At 53.1% G+C, this 11792-nt stretch overlaps 2 protein-coding genes across 2 annotated transcripts in view; both read right to left on the bottom strand.

Annotated features, from left to right (window-relative positions):
* Nucleotides 1-2258: 2258 nt before the first annotated feature.
* On the bottom strand, nucleotides 2259-5148 carry MYADML2 (myeloid associated differentiation marker like 2). The gene has a single exon (XM_026861127.1). It carries the CDS (start codon nucleotides 4527-4529, stop codon nucleotides 3621-3623), a length of 909 nt encoding a protein of 302 aa, XP_026716928.1. The 5' UTR covers nucleotides 4530-5148; the 3' UTR covers nucleotides 2259-3620.
* A 5363-nt stretch (nucleotides 5149-10511) lies between these two features.
* Nucleotides 10512-11792, bottom strand: part of NOTUM (notum, palmitoleoyl-protein carboxylesterase) — a 6511-nt gene continuing 5230 nt past the window's right edge. The window contains exon 9 of the mRNA XM_026861328.1: nucleotides 10512-11726. Within this exon, the coding sequence (XP_026717129.1) occupies nucleotides 11420-11726 (307 nt within the window). The 3' untranslated portion in view covers nucleotides 10512-11419. The remainder of the gene's footprint in view (nucleotides 11727-11792) is intronic.

Consider the following 11792-nt stretch of genomic DNA (forward strand, 5'->3'; position numbering starts at 1 on the left):
CGGTCGGTGCTTCCCCCGGGCCGCGCTGTGCGGTGCCGGACCCCCGCCCCCCCGGTGCTCTCGCCCTGCCTCCCGCTGCCGCCCCCTCCTTGCCTGCGGCCGCCCGGGGGCCGCCGGTGCGGGGATTCCACCGGGGGCGACTTGGCCATCGTCAGTCGGGGCTGGCGGCTCTCTCGGCTCCCGGGACTCGCCCGCAGGTTCCCCGGGCGAAGGCGTTTCCTACGCTTGAACCGGGATGGAAATCCCGACACCCGGGGCGGCGGAAGGTGCGATGGGCCCTGGCCGAGGTGTGTGTGGGCCCGACCCGGGGCTCTGCTCCCAGGTCACGGTCACGCTGCGCGATCCGTCACTGTAAAACCAGACTCCCGCCAGGGCACTTTTCCCCGGACTGTGACCGTACCACACTGTGTGACTTCTTCCTCTCCTCTGGCCTTTTTCTTATTTATTGACAGAAATAAATCTTGGTGTGTCTCCCATGGATGAGTATTGCTAAACATTGTCTTTTGGGGACACAATCCCAGTGTTCAGAATGAGAAGAGGGGAAAAAAACCAACCAACCAAAAATCAACCCATTAAAGATTCAGATTTTTTTATATATATTTTTGTTGTTGTTGTTGTTGTTTTTTCAGGTTGGAATCTTCAGGAACTGTCCAGATCGACTGCAAACACAAATCCGTCATTCTAAATGAATGCCTCTACATTCTGACATCCGTTTACCAAAAAAAAAGTTGGGAATGATTGGTGTCTTAGGAAGCCTGTTTTATGGTAAGTTACTTAATCATGATTTGTTAATTAAGGGGAAGGATGAGCTCTGGAAATAAAGGGATTTTTAATTAACTGAATCCTGACAGGGTTGGTTGGTAAAACCATATTAAGCAGATATCGGATGTTCTCTGTCCTAGATTGGGTAATCTCATAGTTTCCAATGGTTAGTGAGTGTTTTAACCACTGAAGCATGAGGTTTTGATTTTTTTTTCTCCTAAAAGAGTGGATTGTTGTCCCCACAATCTTTTTTTTGCCATTTTGACCATGCTAACATTTTTTGCTCAGTCTTTGGCTGGCAGATGAGAAAGCTAAATCTGAACACACTGTTCTTGGCAATGACTTGTCTTTCCACTCCTCCAGTCAGCGGTATCATGATTTCCATGTTAAATTCTATTCCCTCCTTATTGTGAAGGCACTAAACTTTACCCCCATTGTTTCCCAGTCACCTCTTTCTCTTGGGCCTTTCTTTATGTCCCTGCACTCTATAAATTGCATCAACTTATGTCACTGACAGATTTTATCCTATTCCTGCGAGTGGCTCCTTGGTACAAAATCTTTACAGCACAAAGCAAGCAAGTGCACAGCTGAAAAAGTGTTAACAGCCGGGGGAGCTTGCCGACGGAGCTCCCTGCCCACAGACTGGCAGAGTCCCTCCGGGCACAGGCAGCCGCTGCCTGCGGGCTCGGAGCCGCTCCCCAGTCTCCAGGAAGGTGCTGCCCAGAAGGGATGTTCCTGGTTTTGAAGGTTTGAATTTTGTAATAGAGACTGTGGTGGTTCACAGACACCTGTTTGATCCTTAGTGCTCTGTAATGCAAAATGTCATTTCTAAGTGTGACAGCTCCGTTTGTCCAGGCTGATGGATTTAAAATGCCCAGGGTTCCCTTGGTGTGCAGTGGTTCTCTGTACGCTGTTTCCTCTAATACAAACGGGTTTCTTTTCCCAAGTTACATTTCTTATTTGTACAACCCCTGAATTTGTTTGTGTGGCAAGAAATAAAGCTCTCTAAGATCCCTGCCCTGCCCTCAAACAGTCTGGCCAGGCTCTTGTTGCACCATTATCTTCCAGACTTCCTGCCCTTAATGGGGACTCTCGGAAGAGAAAAACCTGTTGGAACGTTGTTCAGTGCCTTCCCTTTGTACCAGATACCAGCTCTTGACCTGTTCCATGGGCTAATAATTCCCACTGCTGAAGGCTGGTTCTTACTCAGTAGCAGAATAATACAACACAATCTGTCCCAACAATTTTTTCCTTTGCTTTTCAAACCCCATACAAAGCACTGATGACAAGCAAGTTTCCTTCCTTTTTCCTGAGTGACTCCACTACAAAGAATGTCAGTCAGAGGTCTTGGATGTCTGTGTCTATACTCTTTCGGGCTGCATTCAGACTTCATACATCAAAATAAATTGAGCTGTGCATTCCGGCAGAAAGCAGAAGGGCTATGTCTGCTGAAATAAAAGCAGTGTGGAGAGCAAGATGAAAGTATACAAATCTCGGGAGATGTAGTATGTAAGTCAGCCATTCAGCTTTGTTTTAATTTGTTTAAAAATAAATCTTGCTTCTGACAGTCAGCTACTTTAGATTTTAATCAAACCTATCTAGTCTGCATGCTTTCTGCACAAGTACTCAGGCTGCTTTGGTTTCTCGCTGGATCAGAAATGAAGAACATTTCTTCCTATTAAGCTTGAAATCTGAGCTATGCGATGTGGGACTTCAAAGTGGGTGTTTTGTCAGGGATGGGTCAGAGAAATGCAGCTTGTTGGTGACGCAAAGAGCTCGGGAATCCCAGTGCCTGATCTGGGCTGGGGCAGCTCCCGCTCTCTTACCATAGTACGCGAGTTTCGTCGTGTCCTGTCCCATCTGTGCCTCCCCGCTTTGGTCTTTTATACGGTGCTGTGAGATCAGTTCGTATCTGCATCCCCTTCCCCCCTCCCCCCAGAATTTAAGCTTGCAGAAAAAAAATCTTGATAACAGTATAAAGAAATGGTGGCGTATGAACTGAGACAAAGCACATGCCCAGGTACCTTCTGGTCCTGCTCGAGCGAGGATGTCAAGCTACACGTGGTTATTTTGCAGTTTGGCTTGGTTCTGCACCCTGTTTCTCAGCAGTAGAGCCCCAATTTCACAGATTTTCATTTCTGTAGTGACTCAGTGTTTGCTAAGTAGGAATATCCCATGCTTCCCCCCAAGGTGCATGCTTGAGGATATTCTTTTTCTGTGCTAAACAGCGAAGGATTGGAGAGGAAGGGAAAGGACTGGTAATCTTCAAAATACTCTTACAGCTATGAGGTTCTTTTCAGAAACATCCTGACTGCAGCTTCCCACACTTGCAAACATTTCATGTCTCACCACACAGCCCAAACTAACCCAAACTCTGAGGGATTGTTATTCATCTCCAGAACTGGTGTTCCTTGATGCAGCTTTTAACTTTCCCACTTCCTGGGTAGTCACTTGATTACAGTGAAGCGCTGGTAACAGTTTCAAAATCCTTGGTGTCTTTCCTAATATTTGGCTGGGTAACCCAGCAGCCTGCAGACCCGCTGTTGCAGCAGCATTTGTGCCGCCCAGAGCCGAAAGGCCCTTTGCCCTCCGTTCGGCTGCACCGTTTCCTCGCTCTGGCACCGGGCGGCTGAGGCGGGTGTGGAACCGTGGGGGACGTGGGCTTTTCCCAGCGCCAGCTCAGCCCACCCGCTGCGGGTGGTTAATTTGCTGGTCCGGTCAGTCTTGACCTTAAAGTTTGGTTGATGGTTCTGATGTCCTGATCAACGCCCCCCTTCCCTGCCCCCCCATCTCCTGCTGCGTCCCCGGCTGCTGTTGCCCGCGGCGCTGGGACGCCTTTGCAGCGGCAGAGCCGCGCCTCAGAGGTGCGAGACGAAGCGGATGCGCTGGGAGTAGGCCAGGTCCACCACGTAGAGCAGCAGGTTCACGTAGGTGAAGATGGCGATCACCAGCTGGCTGTCCCAGGGGCACTTGCCCTTGGCGCAGAGGCCAGGGCGCCGCGGGGACCCGTACTTGCTGTCAAAGCAGAACACCGGCCAGATGACCGCTGCGCTCACGTACAGCAGCACGGCCCCGAAGGTGTAGACGACCACGGAGCGCTCGAAGGGGAACCACAGCAAGGCGGTCTTACCTGTGACGCTGAAGGCCACCACCACCACGGTCACCACAAAGCAGAAGCTGTAGACAGCCACGCACCACTGCGTCGCCACGTATTTACCGTACTGGCTGTCGTTCACCAGCGCCCCGAAGATGATGCAGGCCACGAAGGCCTGCACGATTTTCAGGAGCCCGGAGATGGTGGCCATGTAGCTGGTGACTTGCCCCGGCTTTGCCCTGGTTAAGAACACCTCGGCGGCGTATGTGAAAAACAGGAGGCCTGCGAAGACGCTGGCTGCGATGCGGAAGTCTCTCACCTCACAGCCGATGGGGTAACAGCCGAGCTGCACGAAGTAGAGCGGGTAGATCACCGCGGCCGTGACGGTCATGAGCGTGGCGAGCATGGCAAAAGCGGCAGTGAAGTTCCCCCAGGAGATACTCAGGCAGCTGTGCAGGTGCGTGAATTCGCAGGTGATGATGAAGACGGTGATGGCGAAGCAGAAGGTCCAGACAAACATGCAGAAAGTGCCGTACGCTGCGCTGAACCCCCCCTGGTGTGCTACCAGGCTGAACGTGGTGCACCCAAACGTCACCTGCAGCAAACGAGCTATTCCCACGGGAGACGTCACAGCAGCTGTGTTCAGATACGGTCCCCCCGTGCTCTCCATCATCCTTCCGCTCCAGCAGCCAGCGCACTGAAAGACCCCCGACAGGCCCCTTCAGGCTCTTGCTCCTTTGTCCTGAGTCACACCTGGGTCTGGAGCTGTAGAGCAGCAGCTCTGGTCCCTGCCGGTACCGGTAGGTGCTGCCTCTGACGCTGACTGTGCTCCTGGCAGCCTCTCAGCGCAGACTTGCCAGCTGCAGGGAGGTTACTGCCTGGCTCTGCCCACTGCTGCAACGGTGCCGCGATCCCTTCGCTCCGCGTCCCCAGGTCTGAAACCTGCCCGCATTCTGTCCTTTCACTCTCTCCCTTCGCACAGGATGGCTGAAAGGGTCCCTTTCTCCCCACAGGCTGACATTTATTCCATTTTAGCCCTGCAGCTGTAGCTCTCTGCTGCGCCGTCCGCAGGAACCCAGGAGTATAAATAGGGGCTATATTAATAGTTCTGGAATGAGTCCTGCCCCCCTCAACTGCCGTGAGCGGGTGTTATTTAACACTGACACTGTGAGCTCCATCAGAGGCTCCTGATTATCCTTCTGCGATTCCCCCAGGAAGGCTCCGGCTGCTGGGACGCTCCTGCTCTCCCGGCAGCTGCCCCCCAGCGCGGGGGCCAGTGGTGGAAGGGGGCTGCGACCCGGCCCCGCGCAGACGGGACCTCAGTCCTGCAGACCCAAGGCCCCTGAGCGGGGGCACAAGCCCAGAGACAGCACAAACCCTGTAAAAGGATTTAGGCCAGAGGCTGCGAGAAAAGCTGACTCACTTTGCTCCATTTGATCTGGAGCTGTAATATATTTACCTGCTGTGAAAGGCCCTGCTGTGCTTTGAGCATTAGGGAGAGCATGTGCCTGTGAAGAATCCGAGCACCAGTCCTCACTGTCTCCTTAAACTCTTCCCTGTCTCTGTTTTACTTACATAGGAACCAGTTATTCTTGTATCTCTGAATGCCAAACCCAAATATGATTGTTAAAAAAAAAAATCTCTTTGATATCCGTAGCTCTGTTTTGGAGCACAGATCTCAATATACAGTGTCAAACCCTCCCTCCCGTTGGATCAAAGCTCTTCCCAGTAGCCATTTTTGCTATGTGTTTCCCTAGACTTGGTCTCTACCCAGAAGTCTTTTAATTCTAACTCTAGAAGCCCCAAAGAACATTTCTGACGTAGTTTCAGAATAGGAAAAATTAAAACCACAACACAGTAGAAACATTCCTCCCTTCTCTCATGCTGACTCCTCACCTGCAGACCAGCTCTCGCTCCGCTGGTCCCAGTGTGGAAGCAGGATCATCCTGGTGCAGGGAGCCAGCATGACCAAGGGCCAGCCCAGCCCAGAGGCTTAAAACCGCTCTGCGTGGTTCAAGGTCGTCATCAGCCATGCCCACAGTCTGTCACTTCCTAACTGGAAGTTGTAATCGACCCTCATGCTCAGTGACAATAATAATTGCTTAATATCATTGTTTCTTATTCAAATGCTAATGTAATGATGGGACACCCACCCGTGAGTCCCCGCACACCGAGCTGACAGCCGAGGGTGTCTGCTGGGCTCTGTGATCTCGGTGTGCGGTTCGGGGGCCGCCTCGGCCTGCCCGGGTGCGGGACGCCGCTGCCTCTTCTCCCGTGGCCCTTGTGCCGCAGCCGGGGACTGCGACCAGCGGTTCAGGGAGCTCAGGCAGCTCAAAGCTCCCGGACCCCTGGAAGAATCCCAGTTCTCAGCAGTTTGCGGCCTGCGGGGGCTGCTGGCACCAGCGCTGCGGGCGGGCAGGACAAGCGCTGGGACGCGCGGCCGCAGCAGGGGCCGGGAACGCGCCTTTGCGCCGGGCTCTGCCGGGACAGGACGGGCTCTGGAGGCGACGCAGAACGGCCGGTTTCTGGCTGCTTGATCCACCCTCTGCCCTCCTCCCTTGCTCTTACACATCTTGCCCTCACAGCTGCCCTGGGAGCTGGATCAGGATGCTAATCTCAGGTTTAAAAAAGAACAGCAGAAAACCTGCACCTGACAGGGATTATTTTTAACCTGGAGTCGTCAGTGGTGTGATGGACGCTGCAGCCGTGTGTGTTTGTATCCACCGGCAGCGGCACTGACAGAGCAGCCGGGGCCAGGGGGGTGGACAGGAACTATTTCAGCTGGTATTGCTGCTGCAGGGCACTTGTGATCCAGCCCCGGTTTAAGACAGACACAAGTGGGACAGACGTGGGTTAGGCAGGATGGTTTATGGTGAAGAGCAGAGGCTACAGCACTCCAGCTCACAGCATTCTGTAGGCCAGGGGCAACTTTCCAGAATGATTTGCATGAGAAAAGCGCAAATTTTGTGGATGTTAAGATAAAATGTGCCTACTTTCAGCTTTGTCACCTTCTTGTACCCTCAGTGTCTCTTTCACGGAAATCTCTCCCATTTTCCTTAAAAAACCCGCTGGTGCTAAATGTAGAAAACCTGCATTCATTTGAGGTGGAAGTTGCACAATTAACATCACAACAACCAGGAAATGCAGCAGGAGAGCCAAGGAGCTCCAGGTGAACATGCTCTGCCCCGGGGTCTTGCCCTTCCTGACTCTGTGATGTTAATCCTTCAGCTCTGCAGAAGTTCCCCAGACTTGGCAGCCTGTTGGTGTCTGTGTGGTGGCACGTCCTGTGGAGCAGAGGGGCTGTGTCACAGGCAAAGCTATTGCTGCTGTTGGACTCTCACCCCTGCGGTCTGGGGACGCTGCTTTGCTGTCCCTGTGCAGTCTCAGCACCCCATCAGTGATGCTCTGTTGCACCCAAACACAGCTGAAATCACACTCGTCATTTTTCTTCTTAAGCCCTAGCAGGAGCCCCTCTAACCCCCCCGCCCAACACTCCCCATTGTAGCATTTGGCTGCAACTGCCCGGCGCTGGCTGCGTGGGGTCAGCGAGGAGATGTTTGTTCAGAGCTTGTTGTAGGACAGAGGCGGCTGTGCCGAGCTCCAGGCGCAGGAGCAGTTTCGCAGTTTACAGCCGCTGTGGTCCTGCTGCCCCGTCCCGCCGCAGCTCTGCCAGGGCCTGCTCGAGGACAAGTGCTGGGGAGCTGCTGGTGCACGGGCTGATCCCCCGCCCTGGCCCCGTGACTCCTCGGTGACATGGCGGCTCGAGCAGAGCTGGTCCCGCTCCCGGGCCCCCGTTGCCCCGGGAAGTGACACCACTGAGACCCCCTTGGAGCTGTGCCGGTGGAGGGCAGCGGCCCCCAAACCAAAGAGCCGGAGGAGGGGGCACGGCCGGAGGAGGGGGCACGGCGGGAGGCGGCCTCCAGCCAGGCCGTGGGCTCACAGGTGCAGGTCTGTGGCTCCCGTGGAGCCCAGGGCTGCCGGGCACTGAAGCAGCCTCATTTCCCAGCAGCACACAGATGAGCTGCCAAAGCATTCACATTTTCTTTTCACTCTAAAAACGTGTAAGGAGATGCCAGAGAGAAGGTCATGAATTAGAACCCTCTGCTTCTTGCTGCCCATCTCCTCAGCTTGTCGCTGCTCCTTTGAGACCCTGTTTTGCTGAGCAGGGAGGACGCTGCCTGCATGGTTTAAGGTTTGTTCTGAAAGGAGATCCAGAGCCACAGCACTCGCACGGCAGCTTTGCAGCTCAGATGAATGTTGAGAACCCCTCACGCCCACACTCAGAGCAGGGGCTCCCAAACAGTCCGTCACAGCATCTCACAAAGCGAGATGCTGGCTGGCACAGAGGAGACCGTGGCTCCTGGGCTGTCCAGGGTTTTAGCCTGGGTCCCACGCGAGAGGTGCTGCCAGGAGGGCAGAGTAGCGAGGGCTGGTGTGGGGACAGAAGCTTGGTCGGTGGCTCCATGGCTGCAGCAGATGCTGTGGGACTGGGGAAGCAGCAGCAATGCCGTCCCACTGCTGTTACCACCCTCTGGCAGAGTTTTCGCAGAAATGACGCTGCCTCCACGTTGCCTTTTCCCGGAGCAGCCCTTCTGTGACTTCCCCCTCTCCAGCTCTTCCTCCTTCCAGCTGCCCTAGCCCAGCCGGTAGAACTGGCAGAATCTCGTTGTCCATGGTCTTTGTTGTTGCAGTGGGTTTGGCGTCTGTTACTTGACAGGGGCTGTGGTCCTCCGTGAGGGCTAAAGGGTGGCTTCTGGCCAAGAGTTGGTTTCTCTCAGGTCCTGAGCATTAGCAGTGACTCCGGCAGTGACAGGGACACAGGGTCTACCCCCAGCTCAGGACTGAAACCGCTCACGTGCCCGAGGCCCAGGTCCGGGCTGTGGCCATGCAGTGCAAGTCCATCCATTCCGCTATGGCTTTTGACTTCTTGGCTGCATTTTCATTCTGGCTCAATCATGTGATGCTTTTGGAGACAGTTTTTCCCTCTCAGAGGGAAAGCGTCTCATCTAGTCATAAGATCGGAGAGTACAAACACATGGTACCGAATTCTTCCAGTCTTGCCCTTTTTGCCACTGGCTTCCACACAGCAGACGTCACTGGGGATGAACCCAGCAGTGCCAGCTTTGCAGAGGCTTGGGAAAACTGTATTTATTGCACAAGTACAAGGATAGTGCTGGAAACGACTTCCTGGGTTATAGATTCCAGTTTCCAGCTACGACTTGCAACCAGATTGTATGATTTTTCTAATAAACTAGCCAAGTTCCCTTTTAAAAATATTTCTAAGACTTCTCCCTGCTACATATTTTAAAAGACTGTTGCAGAAGCACACTGAGCTAAAAGAACATTCCCTGACTCCCAGGGATATTTTTTTCCTGTGCTCTGAACACTCTTTGCCCTTTAGAAATTAACCTTTGAATCGATGCGTTAGATAGACAGGTAACCAGCTCTGCAAAAAGCATTCCAGACTTCAGCAGTGGTACTTGCACTTTAGCATTTCCTAGTAGAAATACACCGCGGGTCACAGCCCAGGGCACGTGCCCTGTCTACAGGGGCATCATCGTCCTGTGCAGTCATCCTGTGGGCAGCGGGTCCCCTCGGTGTGCCCAGCAGAACCAGCGCGCAGCGGAAATTCTGGCTACGGCTCCAGGACCAGACTTGGGCTGCCTCCACGTGGCTCCAGCCCCCGAGGAATCCCACCTCCCTCTCTGCTTTTCTAAATGTTGTCTGCACTGGAGAAGCTTCTCAACTTAGTGGCATGAAAAACGTAACCAGAACAATTTTCCTTTTCTACCCAGGTCATTCAAACACAGAGTGTATCGGTGATCCCTAGATCAATCAGAGGGAAAGTCCACCAAGAGTTTTCCTGCATTTCAGTTCTGCTGGGAGCACCACTTTTCTCTTCAGCTACTTTTTTATCTTAAAGGTGTACCAAACCCATCTTGCCCAGCAGGATGGCTCATTTCCTCTGGCACCGCCCGACTGTTTGCTCAAGTCCATGAAAAGTAAGGGAATGGCTGCAGTTTTGTTAATTTTGTGGTTTACTCACCTAAAACAATGGATCTTACAAACACCACTACCCTTCTAACCTGGCAGGACCTATCACAAAAGTGCATGGAATTTTTCTAAAATTAGGCCCTAATTTTCTGAGGCCTATGCATTGTGCAACCGTTTACAAAAGTGCAAGCAAACGCAAGGTCAGTGTCAGCCGCTTCTGCCGAAGGGATGTCAGCGATGCTCCCTGGGCAGGTTTGTCCACGCCAGCTGCGCTTCGCTGCGGCGCGAAGCTCTTCTGCGACTGCCGCCTGCTCTCCCCTGAGGAATGGTCTCTCCCCCTCTCCAGCTGCAGTCCCACATTCCTGATCCCTCCCTTCTCCTCCCATTACCATCAAAGCGGAGTCTCTGTTCTGAGGCGGGTGTGTTTGCAAACGACTACAAGAACAGAAATATGTTGGTGCTTGTCTTGCGTTCTCTGCCTTTCATGTTCCAAACGCTCCCCGTTTTGAGAGGCCAGCCAGTCCCATCAGACGTTTCTCTCACTCGAACAGAGGCCTCTGCCGCAAACCCAGATCTCCCTGCACCGAAAAAACGCAGCGCCCTGGAGTACATGGCACCTTGGCCAGGCTGGAAACGCTGTCAAGTGTGCAAATGTCAGATGCTGGGTGAAAGTCTCTGTACTCAGACTCGCGTTACAACCTCTCCATCAGAGAAACAACAACAAAGCACACTGCAAGGGGAACACAGAAGTCTAATTGATACAAAATGCCAATACCACCCTCAGCCCCCTCCCAGGCACAAGTGATCAACCGGATAACCCATCAAACGAGCAGCATATACAACTTTACAAAGACATATGTATGGTTCTCTGGTCAGCCCTTATAAATAGCGTTTTACATATTAAAATAAATATGTCCACATTGCCAAAGTAGCAAGAGGTTTCTTCGTTATTTAAAAAAAATATGTTACAAAACAATATCATTTATATTTCTTGCTTAGTTTAAAAAAAAGTAATAAAAAAGTCATTTTATAAAATAATACGAAAGTAAATTGAGTACAAGAGCGTCCATCCCTAGCACGTGTCCTGGGTTTGACGTATGACTCATCACGAGATGCTGACCTCCAGGACGCCACGTAACCATTCCTTCACTTCTGGTTGGACAAAGGAAATCCAGTGCTTGCTTTTTTCACCACTTGTATCAAGTCTATGATGTAAAATTCATGGCAAGGGAAGAAGTCCTAGACCTGGGGAACATTCTCATTGCTGCTACTTATGGCTTTGCTACTCCCTGTATCAGACCGCCCTGTGTACCACAGGAAGATGATGTGAATGGCCAAAACCGAGCCCTGGAGTTTGGAGGTAACAAGTTCCAGTCGAAAAATTGGGTTTTTTTGGTTTCTTGACACATCCTAAGTGTGCAAGAGTGTGGGAGCACGTGGGTGTGTACAGGTTGGAGCCTGCGTGGGTGTGAGCGTGCGTCTGCCTGCGTGAGCTGAGGGAGATTACGAAGTGTGGGAGAAGGGCCGAGTCCCCGCCCGCCCCGACCTCTGCCCGCACGCAGCCCCGCCCTAGTTCCCACTGCTGAGCATCCCCAGGAGTTTGCTGGGCTCCAGGCCCTGCTGCTGTGCCATCTTCTGAACGTCAAAGCCCATGTGCATGAGGAACTGGATCACGTTCATCTCCTGCCCTGTGAACTGGTCCCTGATGGTGGGGCACGAGGGGTTGCAGTGGGGCCAGGGGCAGCTGTCAATCAGGTGGATGGGGCAGCCCTTCAGAGGGGCCTTCCCGTTCCTGTTGCTCTCGTGCAGGCTGCGGTCCCAGCAGTGCAGGGCCCGGGGCAGCGACGTCCCCTTCACCTGGATGTCTGTCCAGTGGCTGCAAGGACAAACCGCGCAGGTGGCATCAGAGGGGCCCGGCGCCGGCACCGGGCGGCCCCCCACC

This window comes from Athene cunicularia, assembly GCF_003259725.1.
Source record: "Athene cunicularia isolate RWA chromosome 18 unlocalized genomic scaffold, athCun1 chr18_part1, whole genome shotgun sequence".
NCBI lineage: Eukaryota > Metazoa > Chordata > Aves > Strigiformes > Strigidae > Athene > Athene cunicularia.